The sequence below is a fragment of the Lissotriton vulgaris genome, chromosome 1_1, assembly GCF_964263255.1.
Source record: "Lissotriton vulgaris chromosome 1_1, aLisVul1.2, whole genome shotgun sequence".
NCBI lineage: Eukaryota > Metazoa > Chordata > Amphibia > Caudata > Salamandridae > Lissotriton > Lissotriton vulgaris.
In genome coordinates, this window is record NC_141685.1 from 344,470,360 (window position 1) to 344,489,418 (window position 19,059).

Sequence of the window (19,059 nt, forward strand, 5' to 3'; positions counted from 1 at the left end):
GCCAAGCACCCCTCCGTGCACAGACAGCCAAGTACTACTCCAAGCACACCATCCAGCCATGCGCCACTCCACACACACCGCCAGCCAAGCAGTACTCCATGCACAGACAGCCAAGTACCACTCCATGCACACCATTCAGCCATGCGCCACTCCACACACACCGCCAGCCAAGCACCACACCGCAAGCCAAGCACCACTCCACGCACACCGCCAGCCAAGCACCACTCCACACACACCGCCAGACAAGCAGCACTCCGTGCACAAACAGCCAGCCAAGCAGCACTCCGTGCACAGACAGCCACGACCCACTCCACGCACACCATCCAGCCAAGAGCCACTCCACACACACCGCCAGCCAAACACCACTCCACACACACCGCCAGCCAAGCACCACTCCATGCACAGACAACCAAGTACCTCTCCATGCACAGACAGCCAAGTACCACTCCACGCACACCATCCAGCCAAGCGCCACTCCACACGCACCGCAAGCCAAGCGCCACTCCACGAACACCGCAAGCCAAGCGCCACTCCACGCACACCGCAAGCCAAGCACCACTCCACGCACACCATCCAGCCAAGCGCCACTCCACGCACACCATCCAGCCAAGCGCCACTCCACACACACCGCCAGCCAAGCACCACTCCGTGCACAGACAGCCAAGTACTACTCCACGCACACCATCCAGCCATGCGCCACTCCACACACACCGCCAGCCATGCACCACACCGCAAGCCAGGCGCCACTCCACGCACACCGCAAGCCAAGCGCCACTCCATGCACACCGCAAGCCAAGCACCACTCCACGCACAACGCAAGCCAAGCACCACTCCACGCACACCGCAAGCCAAGCGCCACTCCACGCACACCGCAAGCCAAGCACCACTCCACGCACACCGCAAGCCAAGCACCACTCCACGCACACCGCAAGCCAAGCACCACTCCACGCACACCGCAAGCCAAGCACCACTCCGTGCACAGACACCCAAGTACTACTCCAAGCACACCATCCAGCCATGCGCCACTCCACACACACCGCAAGCCAAGCACCACTCCACGCACACCGCAAGCCAAGCGCCACTCCACGCACACCGCAAGCCAAGCACAACTCCACGCACACCGCAAGCCAAGCACCACTCCACGCACACCGCAAGCCAAGCACCACTCCACGCACACCGCAAGCCAAGCACCACTCCACGCACACCGCAAGCCAAGCACCACTCCACGCACACCATCCAGCCAAGCACCACTCCACGCACACCATCCAGCCAAGCGCCACTCCACGCACACCATCCAGCCAAGCGCCACTCCACGCACACCATCCAGCCAAGCGCCACTCCACACTCACCGCCAGCCAAGCACCACTCCGTGCACAGACAGCCAAGTACTACTCCACGCACACCATCCAGCCATGCGCCACTCCACACACACCGCCAGCCAAGCAACACACCGCAAGCCAAGCGCCACTCCATGCACACCGCAAGCCAAGCACCACTCCACGCACACCGCAAGCCAAGCACCACTCCACGCACACCGCAAGCCAAGCGCCACTCCACGCACACCGCAAGCCAAGTGCCACTCCACGCACACCGCAAGCCAAGCACCACTCCACGCACACCGCAAGCCAAGCACCACTCCACGCACACCGTAAGCAAAGCGCAACTCCACGCACACCACAAGCAAAGCACCACTCCGTGCACAGACAGCCAAGTACCACTCCACGCACACCATCCAGCCATGCGCCACTCCACACACACCGCCAGCCAAGCAGCACTCCGTGCACAGACAGCCAAGTACCACTCCACGCACACTATCCAGCCAAGCACCACTACACACACCGCCAGGCAAACACCACTCCGATTTGCCCCAAGGGGGGGCAGAAATTCAAAAACAATTACTTGCCACCAGGAAGAGACCCTTGCCCAAGGGGTCGCTTCCAAAACATATACATTGCCCCAAAACAGATCCCTGGTGCCAGTGGGGAATTTCTGCCCCCACCTGGGGGCAAAGCAACTAAAAAAACGGGCCGATTTGCCCCCCGGGGGGGGCAGAAAAACAAAAAGATTATCACAGCCCACCTGGAAGCGACCCTTGCCCAAGGGGTCGCTTCCTAAAAGCTAATTTCTGGATCCCTGGTGCTAGTGGGCATTTTCTGGGGGCAAAACGGCTAAAAAAACGGGCCGATTTGCCCCCAGGGGGGACAGAAAATGAACGCCAAAATAAAGGCCCCCAGGAAGCGACCCTTACCCAAGGGGTCGCTTCCAAAAACAAACATTGCCAAAACATATAATCCCTGGTGCCAGTGGTTTATTTCTGCCCCCCCTGGGGGCAAAACGGCCGAAATAACGGGCCGATTTGCCCCCAGGGGGGGCAGAAAATCAGCAAGAAAATGGCTGCCCACCTGGAAGCGACCCTTGCCCAAGGGGTCGCTTCCGAAAAGCTAAATGTTCAATCCCTGGTGCTAGTGGGGGCATTTCCGCCGCACGATCGCGACGCTGTGCGCGATCGTGAGGCAGAAATGCCCTGCAAAGAGACTTCAGGGGAAAGGAAAATCTCTTTCCTCTCCCCTGATGCCTCTTTGCGGCCCCAAACCCCCGCCGGACACCAGAAACTCACCTTTCTCCTTGGCGCGCAGGAAGCAAATGGCTTCCCGAGCGCAGGGAATCCCTGATGATGTCAGCGCGCGCTGTGCGCGCTGACGTCATCAGGGATTCCCAGGGGGGGGGGGGCGGCTTCCGCTGCTGCCCCGAGCAAAACAACGAAGATCAGAGAACCTCGGGGGGAGCGCCAGCGCTTCCCTCGAGGGTGGGGCTCATGACGAGCTGGGCTCGTCATCAGTACACGACCACCGTGCACCATGACGAGCCCAGCTCGTCATCAGCATCGAAAGGGTTAAAATCATGTGCAGAAATTGTGGTAAGTTAATTTGCTATGGTGAGCGAAGTGTTAAACTTATCATCAGTGCTGGGGAGAACCATAAGTGCCCGAAAAAACCCTAATAAAGTTGAGCCATTTACAATTCCCTGTTTTTTGTTGCTCCCCCAAGAAAATACAAAAAAGATATAAAGCTGTTCAGAAAAGCCATAAAAAGTAAAAAATGTTAAAAAAAAAGAAAACAACAAAAAGAAAAAAAAACAGTTCTTTTCAGAACTACCTCTCATTTATATAAAATGACTTAAATTTTTAAACTCTGCCATTCTCTTTTCTCCCCGGTGCGCTCCCCGGTGCGCGTACCAGGCGCTCCCCCCGTGCAAATCGAATTTTTTTTTTTTTTGCCCCGCGGGGCCCTTTTATATCCCCCACATGAAACCTAGGGGATTAGGGGGGTCTACTCTGCCCCCTAATGGTCTTTTCCCCCTTTGTTTTGGCCACCTCTTGTGTCTCGATCCTACCGAGACACAAGATGGCGGCCGCTCCGGAACGTTTGGAATGTTTACCGACACCCGAGAGCCAATCAGCTTTCCATGCGCAAGTCGCGTAGCACGCCCGGTGCGCGTACCGGGGCGCTGCCATAGATATATATATTTTTTTGAACCTAAATTACTCAAAATCCACTGGAGCACATATCTTGAGACATAGCAAATTTCACATCGGGCTACCAGTCCCTACAATTTTGCCAAGTTTGGTGGAAATCCATTCAGTCGTTCGGGCTAAAAGTGAGGTCAACCGCCCTATGGAAATTAACATGGGGAAAACACGTTTTGGGACCCCCCTTTTATCCCGGCCCCCGCTTGACAAATCCACCCCAAACTTTCAGGGAAGGACCGGGGCGCCGCGAGGCCATTTTGAGGAAATGTTCAGGCAGATTCGTCAACCGGCGCCAAAGTTATTCCAAATAGAATTTTGAGATTTAACTTTGAAAAAAATCCTAACTATAGCTACCTACTGGCGACCGCCAGTAGGTAATATATATATATATATAGATATATATATATAGATATATATATATATGTGTATGTATATATATATTTTAACACCAAAGAAATTATGCGGCACTCCAGAAGTTGAATATTCCAATTCTTTATTCACACTACCAACACCAATGTAGATTACTCCACCGTTTTTGGCAGTATGTCAAAAAATCAACAATAGAAAAGTCATGCTGAAAAAATTACATTTAAATAATCAACATTTCTGTAGTTGGTATTTTGACATAATACCAAACACTGTAGACTGATCTACCAATACATCATGGCATTGAGTGCTGTCCTACATTGTCTGAGTTTATGAATGGGACCTGGCCTTGTTGCGGAAGCACTTTGGATGAAAGATTGCCATTGAACAAGCAGGAAATTCTAAATTGGTTGGGCTGGCTGCTGCTCGTCTCGTAGAGGAGGTGCTTCTGCCACACAAACCACTTGAAAACCATCCAGCCCAATGATAATTGAAGAGAAGATTAGCTAGGATTACGCAGAAATCGCTAGATAGTATGTATACGTGCTTTACATAATTACATCAATGCTCTTTTCCAGCCTTCAAATAGTTCTAAGCCTTTACCAGGAAAGTTACATTCAATTCATTGTAGAAAATAGAGGGCAAAAGGTTAAATATTTGGGCCCACACACAAATTAGAAATCATATGATGTTGTAATGCTTATAGCAGGGGTGCATGATTATACATTTAGTTTACAATTACTATAGATATTGACAGACTTTTTGATGTCACTGATGATGTCACAGGTCTCTTTGGTAACTAGCTTTGTTCTGAAAGAAGTCATCATGATTACACAATATCTCTGTCAATAGTTTGAATTTTTTTCAAAGTTAATCATAGTATACAATGTATTATTCCTGCCCTTGACCTTTAGAAGTAATGTTCTTTTCCCATTTCTAAGCAATTAAATCAGAAATATATTGTCTGTTTCGTTTGAAAATAAAATGTGGGCACTTTCCACTTTCATTTAATCAATTATAATATTTGTTGCCAGATGAAGTTGCCTGTGTGGATCCAGACATCTGTTACAATGTTTGTGGAACTAAAGTGGGCTGTAGCAACATTGCTTATCCTAAACTCATAATGGAATTGCTTCCTCAAGGTGAGAGTCATCTACAATCTCTATCATGTGCACTTTGCCTGTCTATGATTTGTAGGAATGCATTAGACATTTAAAGAAAGACATAATTACTACCATTTAAAATATTTGAATATGGGTGAAAATATCTTACTGATGTGTCCCGGTATCTGAAAAAGTCTGTAAGAATGTTTGGTCCAATATTTGCTGGAAGGAGGAAGTGATAAAAGAGCATTTGGAGAAATTAATTTATGGGACTTAATCTCACCTTCTAGGGTAAGAACAGTGAACCATTTGTAAACCCTAAGGAAGCAATAGGGGGTGTGACTACAATATGGACTCATGTAGATGTCTCTTTCTCAGCCCCCATGCAGGTTTTCTGGGTGGATGACTTACTAACCTAGCAACACAAGCTTGGTAAAGAAATGAGGAAAGGAAGCAAAGTGCTATATTTTGAACACTGAATGATAACAAGGATGTGCAACGGTCATCCATCATGGACCTCTCTGGCATTGCCATCCCCCCTCCCACTCCACAGCCTTGATTCTAAAACATAACACAAAGCAAAGCTGAAACAGTTGGCCCATACACATGACTCCTAAGGACAGACAAAGACATCTGGCAGGGGTTGGAAATGCTCACAGCTACTGTCTTATAATTCTGACCTGGAGTGATGAAATGAAGGCAACAGACACTCTGAATAAGGTAGGCATGGGGCACTAGGTCAGAAATGGAAAACCTGCTTCTCTCAGGAATAACAGTGGGGAGTTGGGACCATGAAAAAATCCTCAGCACTAACTTCAGACATAGGGAAGTGATACATAAGGACCATCCCAAGTAGGAAGAGGTGATAAGTCCCATTAAATTTAAAATGTATGAAGTAAAATAGATTACATTGACAGGGCATGTGATCCACTTTTTGAACAGATTTAGAAAGTCAAATGATATTATCTATTGTCTCCTCATGAGATTGTGGATTGAGGCGAATACTCCATGATACTCTCTCCATATAAGACAGTAAGGGCCACATGCATCAAGTTTGTGCCATTCGCAAATGGACGATTTGCAGAATCGGCCCATTTGTGAATGGAAAAAGCCCTTTTCAGATGCATGAACCCATTTTCATTCGCAAATTAGGTAATCACAATTTTTTTGCAATTACCTAAATTACAAATGCATTTAGCGAATCGCAATTTGCGATTCCCTGAAGGCGATGCATCAAGCCTTTCCTAAATACAAACTGTGCATTTAGGAAATGCTAATTACCATCAACTTCAAGTTGATGGTAATTTGTACATTCTTTTCAAAGTGACAAGTGACACACACATATGCCCTTATGGCATGTGTGTGTGCCACATGTGCACACTTACCTTTTTGGAGGGGTGCAGCAGAGGGGCCTTAGGCCCCCTGGCACCCTTGGAATTGCATTTGCAATATGTGATTTCCAATTTGGAGATCGTAATTTGCGAATGCATTGCCATTCATTCCCATGGGGCTGTAGGCCCATAGAAATGAATGGAGTATCATTACCTAATAGCGATTCGCAATTTGAAAATCGCAAATAGATAATGTTAAGGAATGGCAATATATTTTGCGATTACTACATGCATAAGAATGTGTGATTCCCATATAGCGATTCCTTAATAATCGCTATTTAGGAATCACAAATCCAAATGTTGATGCATGTGGCCATTAGTACATTGACTGGATGAAGCGAGCACCCCTGGGGAGAAATAAATCATAAGACCTTTAGATGAATTGTGGGTCTTGGAATAAACCCACTGGAGAGGCACTTTTAACATGTTGTCATTCAGTCTAAAGCAACAAAACCTCTCAACATAAGGGACACAACAGTCATATCAAAATCTATGCCCAAAATAGGTGGAGCCCAACAGATAGAAACAGAGGAGTTCAAATTGGTGACATCAGGTGACATGGAAGGACTGGCTTCAATGGGTAATATGCACTTTTTAGTACAGGAACTCCAGAAATAAATAGGATCTCTGCATCAGGAATTCACAAAATTAAGTAAATCTTCAGATCTAAACAGTATAAAATGAACAAGAGACCAGGATTGTGGAACTTGAAAAGCAACAGCAAGATCTTCTGGACAAAATAGATGATGGGCAAAATAGGTCAATGTGAAGTTAACTTTGCTTTAGGGGAATCCCTGATGAGATCCAGCACAATAAACTTGAAATGTTTGTCCAGGATTTTCTTTGCACACTTATACAATGCCTACCAATTTGATCATAGAGATGATTAATGTTGATGAAGCACATCAAATGAAGAATAATCTGATTCCAGATATCAGCAACCACCCGAGTAAAAAGGAAATCTCTGAAATTAGCAAATCAATGCCTGTGGTCAAAACAGATTCTATGCAAGTGTGAATATCATGGAGAGGACAGAATAAAAAATGACCTGAACTCACAATTACCCTGACTGCAGAGCAAACACTATTGAACCTGTGAAGATGAGGTGCTGACACCTATGTTCCTTTGCGTGGCATGCAAACTCTAAAGTGGTCAGGCACCTCTAATGCTAACTGTTCACAAGAATTTCTAATTTTGGTAGCAGCAATGCATACAAACCAGACAAGGAAGCGGAGGCAGATTTGTCTCTGATCCTGGGGCACTAAAAACCTTGGTCATCCATGAAGCTAGCCACCAGAACATAATGGGTGTGTTATTTCCCACTTGCTTTACACATGTTCTACAGCTTTTTGATGGTTGTGTTAGCCTTGCTTGATTATTATCTTTTGTTTAGAAAGTTGCTGGTTATGAATGTTAGTTTAAATTTTCTTATGTTCATAAAATTACTATACCAGGTAGACAATGATTGGGAATACAAATGGTTGAAAATCTGGATAGGGTCACTGTGGAAGTTGAAGTAGGATTGGCTCGAGTGTATGCATTCTTGACAGTTCCATCAATTCATGTTAGAGATTACAGAGGGTGGAAATAATATGTTAGAGATGCATAACAGCTTCTAACTAGAAGCAATGGTAGCTTTTCCAATGAACTTTACTGTCACATTAAAGGAATAGGGCCTAAACTACCCCATGAATAGAAACACACTTTTATATGTTTATATGTCAAAGGAGCTCAGGTAGTAATGCTCCAAAAGATGCACATTCTAGCTTATGACACTCTTAGGGCCTCATTACGATTGTGCCTGACCACCATTACAGCAGGACCGAGGCAGCCCGATAAGTAGTCTGCGATCCCACCTGCCGTATTTTGAGAAGACCACTGTGTAGGTGGTAGGACACATGCCTCTTTCTACTGTGACTTGTGCTGTGGCACAGAAAAGGGCTGCAGCATAAGCCGCAATAGAAAAAAGTATGTTTTCAAACTTCCATGTACCTTGTGCCAAACACCATGTGGTGTCTGGCACACTGTGTATTGATTTATGGGAGGGCACCACATGTGCCCCCCTGGCCACTTAGCAGTGGCCCACAGGGAGCAGGAAAACTGCTTGGGGCCCTTAAAGTCCCTTTCCAACAAACTCTTCTTGGCGGTGTGACTGCCATGAAAAGGCTGTGGGAAAACAACATCCTTATCCCCATGGAGGTGCCTGCGCATTCATCGCCTCCATTGTAGGGATTAGTGTCCTACCACTGCCACGATGGGCTCCTTGAGCCTGTCAGAGGCGGCAGTATTTCCCCACACCCTTTGTCTCTGACCTCTGGAATCATACTACAGTGGTTGGGGTGTTGCCCTGGATGTTGGGTGGATCACCACTGATGGCCTGTCAGTGGTAGTCTGCCCGACCTCATAATGAGGGTCGAAGAGTGAAAGTAAAGGTTTAGCCCCTACAGCTTAACTTGACAGCCTAATCCAAGACCATAGTAGGAAAATAAATTCAGATTGGAGTCCACATACAAAGAGAAATGGGACATTATTAGATTTACAGCTTTATATTCATGTTAAAGTGAGCACCCTTAATAAAAACAAAGAAACATTTTACTCCCACGTATTCCATATCATAGTTGGCTATGTGGGAGATAATCTGGTGATTAGGGCACACTTTAGTATAGAATTGAATTTCATTTAAGTCTCAAAGACTCACACATCATAAATTCCACATTTTTCCATACTCCAATTTGACTGCACCACCCAAAACTTTGATAACTTTCAAAGGTTCTGACAATAGTGATGCCCCCTTCTCCACAAAACCTGGTTTTCTCATTCGTACATACTGTCACACTCTTAATTTTCTCTTATAAACATTCTGACTACATTTGGTTTGTACTTGGAACAATTCTTCCATCCTTCTTATTTCTTGATTACCAAGTTTATCAGACTCTACTCCATTTTGTTTACTTGTTAACCACGACAAAACCAACTTGAAAGGTAGTTTTCTCCCTCTCAACAACCCAAAACGCATACTGCCTATCAAAAAATAAGGAGTAAGTCTGTAGAAATTTTGGACTTCATACCCCATACATATAACCTGAATCATTCCACAGCCCAAATAGATTAGCTACCAGTAACTCCTTCTCAAAGACAGAAAAATTACACTCCATTGGGGACAAAGTAAGAGATGCATATGCCGCTATACATCCCATCCCTCCTTTTTTGAGACAATACTGCACCAATCCCATACCCAATGGCATCTATGGATACTATACAGTCCACTCCCATGACAAATGATTTTAAACAAGGTGTTTGAAAAATGTAATTCTTAATTGCCCTGAAACATTTTGTTTGACCTTGGGACCAAATAAACCTAGCATTTTTTTTCAGTAACATTCATAGATGCATTGCTTTTGTGGTATAGTTCTGCACAAAGTATGAATACAATTCTGTTACCCCTAGAAATGACATTAGTTGATCCTTGTTTTTGGGGTCTGGTGCATTTACAATCACTTCCACATGGCTTACTTTAGGACAAATTCCTTCTTTGGATATTACATGACCCAAATATTCAACTTGCTATTTTCTAAAAACACATTTCTCTCTTTTTATAGCTAAGCCATTCCCCATAAGTTTTGACAATACCAGTTCTAGATTCAGATATTGATCATATTGATCCCTACCAAAAACATGAATATCATCCTGAAATAATTTTGCACCTTTTACAGCTTTCAGAATTCTGGATATTTCTCACTGGAAGACAGCAGAAGCACTTGCTATACCAAATGGCATTCTTTTGTATAGGAACATCCCTTCTGGTGTTATGAATGGTGTGCAGTGCTTAGATTCTTCATCTGACTCAATTTGGTGATAAGCACTTGTAACATAAATTGTGGAAAAATAGTAGCAACATCAATTGAAGACATAATTCCTATTAATTAGGCAGTGGAAATGTGTTTACCCAAATTGCCTCATTCAAGCATGTCAAGTCTACACAAAGTCTTAACTCACTGTTGATCTTCAACAATATCACAACTGGTGAAAGCCAATTAGATCTTGTAGCATCCCTTTCAACTTTTCTCCATAATTCAAAGGTCCATTCCTCAGTTTCTGTCTAATTGGCACAACATTATCACTCAACATGATTTTGTGCTTGAACCCTTTAAGATGGCACAAACATTACTGAACATGTCAGGATATTTTTTTTTAATCCTGATATCCTTCATCCCTCACATTTGCTGTCTGTATTACATCACATACAGAATACAATGTGGGGTTAACACTGGGATCTATTACTCCCAGCTCTATTGTGTGGGGCCAACCCAAAATCATAGCACCTTTAGTGGCCATATAAACGTTACCATGACACCGTTTATCAGAACAATCTATATGAGCCCATATGAAATCTTGCATTGGAAGTATATGGCCCAAATAATTATACGGGCCAGCATCAGATTTGTGCAATTGTCTACCAGGCCGTAGTTTGTCAAACATTCTCCTATTCATGGTGGTATACCATGCACACGAATTAACCATTCTCTCAATTTGCACTCCAGCTATACTAATAGTGCAAATGGGTAATATCATTTTTTTAACTGACAATGTACATAATTGGTTAAGATAATATTGCAAGTGTTATCGTGAACAAGGTCTCTGTGGTGGCCAAAACACGTTGATACTACTTTTGTTTGGACAACTTGTCATGAAATAAGAAGAATGAAATAGGATCTTACTAAAAACCTTCCGTGAGTGCGGCCCATTCTTTCATTGGAAAATTGTTAATATTTATTTATATATATATACATTTCATCCGCTCCATCAATAGCTGCAGAACTCTTTTCACAGTGGGTACTCCCTAAGTGATGATGGCTCACTAATATATCACCAAATATTCCCAATGGAAAAGGGGCACTCACTGGGTTAAAATATTCCATTCAATTTGATTTCAGTCAGCAGTCGTGTTTCAGCTGTCAGCCTTTCTCAATGCTTGTTTGAAAAACACAGACACCCTTAAGACAGTTATATTTAAATACATCAAATAGTGCTCCTATTGTAGGATTGCTAATTGGCATGGTGAGAGGACTGCTGGTACTTAGAGTCCAATACGCACTTCACAGAATGCATCTATGAGTGCAATGTTAATCAGTGTTTGTCAATTGTCTTTATCCATACTAGTCTATTTGATGTAATTCAGCAATTATAGATGTTAACAATCCAGCCTTCAATAGGTATTGATCGGACCTGATAGGGATAACAAATAGTGAACCACAGATGGTTGTGTGTCTGTCCTTGCTTCCAGAAATGCACCCCTGTATGGGCTGCCACAGGGTGTCTTATTAGCCTGAAAGAATACCTTCAGTATCACAGAAAATTTACCTCGCCGGCCACAGGAGTTGTCAAAATTGGAGAAACCCCTTAGCGTGTCCTAGCAAGTACTGGCCCAATGGTCATGCCACATCTGATACAATAACCTCTGACCTCATTTCGATGAGATGCAGGGCTGCTTGAACTGCCGCTGTGGGACTGAATGGAAAGGGGCGACCACTCGGTCCCCCCGAACGTATGGCAGAGTGCCTCGATCCCCCCGGGAAGCCATTTTGGGCGGGAGGCGCGTCTCGGCTGGTATGCCCGAAGCGGCGTAGCCGGGGCGCGCTTTTTCCCGCCCTAGAGTGGGCTGGCCTAGACACTGACGCGGCCGGCCACGCCCTCGGGGCAGGCAGGGGCGGGTTTACGCCCGCCCTGAAGATGGATAAAAAGGGACGCAAGACCAGAAGACATCCTCTTGTTCCTGTGCTCTGAAGCTGCACCTCCTCGCTGCACGTGAGCTCGAGACGGAACGAAGAGCCAATTTTGAGCGTTTTAATCGTTCTTGTTTGTTTTACAGTTACTTTGTTGGAGAATGCCGAAGAAGGTGGGAAAGCGCATGACTACCGACCAGATGCTGCGTGTTCTCATGAAGGAGATGTCCGAGCTAAAGAAGAGGGTGGACAAGAATGAGGAAAGGGGTCCAAAACGTCCTTTGGCGGGAGCAGCCCCGGGAGGGAAAAACAAGAGGCCCAGGAGGGAGGCAGCGGGTGAAGACATCCCGGGTCCCAGTGCCCCGCTCGAGGCTCCAACTCCCGTGCCGGAGGAGGGGAATCCGATTCCCGTTGTGGTCACCCCCGTGTCCGAGGATGATATGCCGCCCGAGCTGGCAGCACAGTTGACAGCGTGGTTGGGTAAAGGTAACGAGGGCGCCACGACTGTCGATGCGCAGGCGCTGATAAAGCAATTGCGTGAGAAACGGGAAGCAGCCAAGGTGCCCGTGCCGGCTGCAGTAGGGGACAGGACACCAGGGACGATTGCGACCACAGAGGCAGCGTCAGGTGCAGGTAAGCGGCCATTGCCGATCGCGAGGGATGAGTCAACACCCTCTCGGAGAGAAAAGTTGGGGCAACATGTTCCTTTGGCAATTAAGGAAAAGATTTGGGCGGGGGAGTATGTGAACATTTTTTCATTGCTTGTCGATCATTATGAGGTAGAGCATGTAAAGAGTCAGAAGGATCTCATGCATCCGAGTGTTTGGCGCGCAAAAATGGCCGCCTTTAAAGTGAATGAGAATATCGGCAATTGGGGCAATGCTTGGGGAATCTTTACATCAATCTTGGGGGAACGTAGACCTGAGTTGCTTTCCGAGTTCCCAATCTATCAATCACGAATCATGGGGTACTCGACATCGCACCAGGGTAATCATTGGTTCTGTTACGATAATCTGTTCAGAAAGGAAAAGGAGCATAATAAAAGTTTAACCTGGGATTGTTATGATGCCTTGACTTGGGATAAAATGAGGGAGTCAGGAATGTTGAAAATGCCGTTGGTGGGAAGTAATGTTGGCGAATCCTCCCGGCAATATGCGGGGACGCCCTTTCGATCAGGTACGGGTGCCGACGATCACTCGAAACCTACCGGCAATACCGGAAAAAGGGGTTTCTGCTTTAATTACAACAGAGGTAAATGTACTAGACCCCAGGGATCGTGTAAATTCAAACATGAATGTAGTGGTTGTGGGTCATCCCATCCTGAGGCCTCGTGCAGAGCCAGAACGGGTGATAACGGGGGGAGAGGAGGTGCCAAACAGGTCTAATATAGTCCGAGGGGCGCCTTTACCCACTCCGATTGATACCCTGGCGATGATTCCTTGGCTCAGTGACTACCCGGATCGTACTTCTGCTGGGGTGCTGCGGAACGGTTTTTCGTATGGTTTCCGCATCCCGGTAGGGGACTTTCAGGGTGTGGATAAGTGTAAAAACCAACTTTCCGTCCTGCAGCATACGACCGTAGTACAGGATAAGATCCGGAAAGAGGTGACTCGAGGTCGGGTCGCCGGCCCGTTTAGTGTACCCCCGGTCCAGAATTTTGTTTGTTCTCCCTTAGGGGTAGTCCCCAAGAAAGACCCCGGTGAGTTCCGACTGATTCATAATTTATCAGCTCCACGAGGTCTTTCCGTAAATGAGGCAATCGATCCAGAAGTGTGTTCGGTGCGGTACGCATCCTTCGATGAGGCCGTAGCCATTTTGAATCGCCTGGGGCCCGGGGCGCTGATGGCGAAGTCAGATATCGAGTCAGCGTTCCGATTGCTCCCGGTACACCCAGACGACCAGCGTCTCCTAGGATTCATGTTTCAGGGTTGTTATTACATGGATAGGTGTATGCCAATGGGGTGCTCTATATCCTGTGCTTATTTCGAGAAATTCAGTAGTTTTCTACAATGGGTCTTCACAAAGAAAACGGGTTTCCAAGATGTAATGCACTACCTTGATGATTTTCTGTTTATTGGGGCAGCCGGGGGTCTTGAATGTGGCCGGGCCTTGGCCGAATTTCGTGTGTTGATGAAACAGTTTGGTGTGCCATTGGCGCCGGGTAAAACAGTGGGTCCTACGACTTGCCTCGAGTTTCTGGGGATCGAGTTGGACTCCATTGAGGGGTGTTTCCGTTTGCCAGCTGAGAAAGTGTTGAAGTTCAGGGCTGCGCTGCAAATGTGTATAAATGCATCAAAAGTTACGCTGCAACAATTACAGCAGGTGGTGGGACAGTTGAATTTTGCCTTGAGGGTAATACCAATGGCTCGCCCCTTTTCCCGTTCAATTGCCCAAGCGATGGTAGGCCTTAAAGAGGGCCATCATCGCACGAGACTATCGGCCGAGATCCGCCAGGACATGCGTATTTGGTTAGCATTTTTGGCGGATTTCAATGATAGAATCGTCTGGAATGAACCAGCCGTGTCTTCTGAAGAGCTGGGGCTATGGACAGATTCGGCAGGAAGCATAGGTTTTGGCGCCATCTTCGGCACAAAATGGTCGGCACAAAGATGGCCGACATGGTGGCATGAGAATGGTCTGACGAGTAATATTGCTTTCCTGGAACTGTTTCCCATCTTGGTGGCCTTGAGAACATGGCCCGATGGGTTCAAAGATCACTCTGTCGTATTTTGGTCTGACAATATGACCGTGGTCGAGTGCATCAATAGTCAGGCAGCACGTTGTAAACTGATTTTAAGACTGCTTAAGGAAATTGTTTTACTGTGTATGCAATTGAACGTGCTATTCAGAGCAAAACATGTTCCGGGGGTGATGAATCAGGCGGCTGACGCACTGTCTCGTTTTCAAATGCAGGCTTTTTCGGGTTTCCTCCCCTCAGCGGACCCAGAGCCGGCACCCTTTCCCGAAGCTCTCTGGTCTCTCGGTGCCCCGAACTTCGTCACCTCGTGGGAGAGAGTCTAGCACCAAGGACGAGGAAGGCATACGAAGGGGCGTTTCGGGCCTATTTAGCCTTTTTGGGGAGTGATAGAGAGCGACTTTGGGGTCACGAGGAATGGGTAGTGAATTTCCTGATGTCCTTACGTAGGGCTGGGAAATCGGTGGCTACGGCCCAGAGGCATCGTGCTGCCATTTCCTTTGTTGCCAGAGCACACGCTATTCAGGACCCAACGGCGTCTTTCGTTGTACAGAAAGCGCTGCGTGCGTGGCAACGCCTTGAGGGTCGCAGAGTAGATGAAAGGCGCCCGATAGGTTTGGATAGATTGTCCCAGTTGTTGGCCACACTCCCGGCCACATGCTCATCTCAGTTTGAGGCGGTGCTGTTCCGAGCCGCTTTTACGCTAGCATTTCACGGAGCGATGCGGGTAAGCGAACTAGTTGCAAGGAACAAACTGGATGTGGCGGGGGGTTTGTGCCAAGAACACGTTCAGATCAGGGGAGAAACAATGACTGTCTCCTTTGTAAAGTCCAAGACTGACCAAGATGGGATGGGTGACTGCGTCATCATACGCAGGATTCCTGGGTCCTCCATATGTCCGGTAAAGTGTTTAGAGGATTACCTAGCACGAAGGGTGGCATCATGGGGGGGGACTTTGTTAAGACACGCTGACGCCACCCCAGTGACGAAATTTCAGTTCCAGCGGGTGCTTGCGATGCCAATTGCCGCTGCGGGCTTGAACCCGGGCGAATTTGGGACCCATTCCTTTCGGATAGGGGCTGCTACGGAAGCTACAGCCAGGGGTCTTAATGTTGAGCAAGTAAAACGAGTGGGGCGTTGGTCCTCCAATTGTTATAAAAGATACGTGCGGTTGCACATGTTGTGAAGCTGTAATAATGTACTCACGCTTCTTGTTTTTGTTTGGTTTTCAGTTACGCAAGCCTACGAGGCGGGGCGGACTATGCAGTCGACCCTACACCGGGCCAGCGGTCAGACATCACCGGCTGTGAAAAAGGAGGTGTGGGTCGTGGGCCACTCATACGTGAGGCGTGCCGCAGACGTATTCAAAGCAGGTGACATGATTCACGTAGCTGGGGAATACGGGTACAGGATGTCCTTCTACGGAAGGGGCGGTCTCTGTATTGACCAGTTTCAAACATTTTTTTCGAGGGTTTGTTAGGGCGGACAAGGTCACCGCCGTCTATATTTATAGTGCATGTTGGGGGCAATGATTTGGTCACCATCGGTAGACGACTACTCCTGGAGGCAATGCTTTCCACTGTAAGTTGGTTGGCGAGGAGAGTTCCGGGGTGCACGATTGCATGGTCCCATTTGATTCCACGAAAGGTGTGGCGGGGGGCTATCTCTATTCCTGCTTTGAACCATTCTGTTAGAAAGCTTAACAATAAAGTGAGTAGGTTGTTCCGTTCCAGGACATTGCATTCTATTTCTCATAGCTGTATTAATGATGACAGTATGTATTTGGGGGATGGTGTGCATTTGTCTTAGGTGGGGAATGAGTTACTCTTAGGAGACTTCTTAGCATGGTTAAAATCGTTGAAACATGACCTTTAGGTAGGAGTTTTGTGGGGGGTCCGGATAGCCGGTCAACTATCCGGCCTGTGGCGTTAAGGTCATGATCGGTGAGCACTAATTGGAAGATCCCTATGAGTGGGCGTCACCCAACACGGATGGGAGCGCTCGGGGGAGGTGGCCTTTGGCCCCTCAACGGGGAGGCGGTCCCTTCTAAGGATGGGTCGCCGAAAGAAGAGGAAAGGCGGTCAAGGCCCCTTCCTGTGTAGGAGGGGTTACAGCCCCCTCCTGGGGAATTTCCCGGGGCCAGTGACATCTGCGACGGCAGATGCGGTAAGTTGTGTGGGGTTGGGGGGAGGTCTACGATACCTTCTAGATACCTCACACGAGTCTTCGAACGACCTTTAACTGGCGTCGAGTTGATAAGTGCCCCCGTCAAGTCAAGGGAAATTGGTAGTAGTTGCACTTGAGTACGCCTCAGTGCTGTCGCCCCTCCCAAGTGGGGGGGGGTATGTCTGGTTAGGGATCTTGACACCGGTTACGACCTTGCCGTTGGCCCTTAAACGTTAGGATGTACAATTTCAATATTTCAAGTAAATGTTTTTGTAGGATGTTAGTTCGGCTAGGAGAACCTCTGTATTAGAGAATCTGTTAAGGTTAGCCAAACATCGCAATGTGGTATGAAATTGTACATTAATGTTTAAATGTTTTAATTTTTTGTTTTAATAAATACGGCCGGGAGGGTCACTCCCTCCCACTTCCAAAAACTTCAAGAACTGTTTCCGGTTTCCCTCCTTTGGGGATTGTGTTGAGAGGGGGTGGCGGGTATCTCAGCCATATGGAAAGGGGCGACCACTCGGTCCCCCCGAACGTATGGCAGAGTGCCTCGATCCCCCCGGGAAGCCATTTTGGGCGGGAGGCGCGTCTCGGCTGGTATGCCCGAAGCGGCGTAGCCGGGGCGCGCTTTTTCCCGCCCTAGAGTGGGCTGGCCTAGACACTGACGCGGCCGGCCACGCCCTCGGGGCAGGCAGGGGCGGGTTTACGCCCGCCCTGAAGATGGATAAAAAGGGACGCAAGACCAGAAGACATCCTCTTGTTCCTGTGCTCTGAAGCTGCACCTCCTCGCTGCACGTGAGCTCGAGACGGAACGAAGAGCCAATTTTGACCCACCCACCAGCCCCTGAGGACAGCCAGTTGTTTTAATAAAGTTGATCAATTATTCTATTTCGTTTACAGGTTGTTTTAGTGTTATATTGATATTGAATGTGTAATAAAGATTGGTCTAATTTTTCAAGTTTGTGATTAAAGAACTTCGGATTTAAGGTCCATGTATAAACAGGTTTTTTCGGTCATAGTGGCCAATGTAGTTTCGTTTGGTTAGCATTTGTCGTATTTATTTTGGTCGGGCGGTAAGGTCATGATCGGTGAGCACTAATTGGAAGATCCCTATGAGTGGGCGTCACCCAACACGGATGGGAGTGCTCGGGGGAGGTGGCCTTTGGCCCCTCAACGGGGAGGCGGTCCCTTCTAAGGATGGGTCGCCGAAAGAAGAGTAAAGGCGGTCAAGGCCCCTTCCTGTGTAGGAGGGGTTACAGCCCCCTCCTGGGGAATTTCCCGGGGCCAGTGACATCTGCGACGGCAGATGCGGTAAGTTGTGTGGGGTTGGGGGGAGGTCTACGATACCTTCTAGATACCTCACACGAGTCTTCGAACGACCTTTAACTGGCGTCGAGTTGATAAGTGCCCCCGTCAAGTCAAGGGAAATTGGTAGTAGTTGCACTTGAGTACGCCTCAGTGCTGTCGCCCCTCCCAAGTGGGGGGGGGTATGTCTGGTTAGGGATCTTGACACCGGTTACGACCTTGCCGTTGGCCCTTAAACGTTAAGATGTACAATTTCAATATTTCAAGTAAATGTTTTTGTAGGATGTTAGTTCGACTAGGAGAACCTCTGTATTAGAGAATCTGTTAAGGTTAGCCAAACATCGCAATGTGGTATGAAATTGTACATTAATGTTTAAATGTTTTAATTTTTTGTTTTAATAAATACGGCCGGGAGGGTCACTCCCTCCCACTTCCAAAAACTTCAAGAACTGTTTCCGGTTTCCCTCCTTTGGGGATTGTGTTGAGAGGGGGTGGCGGGTATCTCAGCCATACAGGCCTGCATCTCTGACAGTTGTCAAGAGTGATGTAATATGCACGGTCATAAGTAGTGGTTTGCAGGGGAGAAAGTTATAGTTAGTTCAGGTAACTACACTGCTGAATTTCACTGTTTTTGTATGAGTGAAATTAGAGCCTAACTATAACGTCTCTGTTTTTTTCAGATAGTTTCCTAACTATGACATGCTGGTAACTTTTGGCTTTGTGTGCCACTCAAGGTGCATCCAGGCACCACAAAGAGAGATGGACTCCTTTCTTTTCT

General features: G+C 47.2%; 1 protein-coding gene across 1 annotated transcript in view; it reads left to right on the forward strand.

Annotated features, from left to right (window-relative positions):
- The window catches only part of LOC147747153 (sodium/glucose cotransporter 4-like), a 782,848-nt gene that overhangs the window by 533,716 nt on the left and 230,073 nt on the right, over positions 1-19,059 (forward strand). Inside the window, exon 9 of the mRNA XM_086952400.1 lies at positions 4,930-5,037. Within this exon, the coding sequence (XP_086808526.1) occupies positions 4,930-5,037 (108 nt within the window). The remainder of the gene's footprint in view (positions 1-4,929; positions 5,038-19,059) is intronic.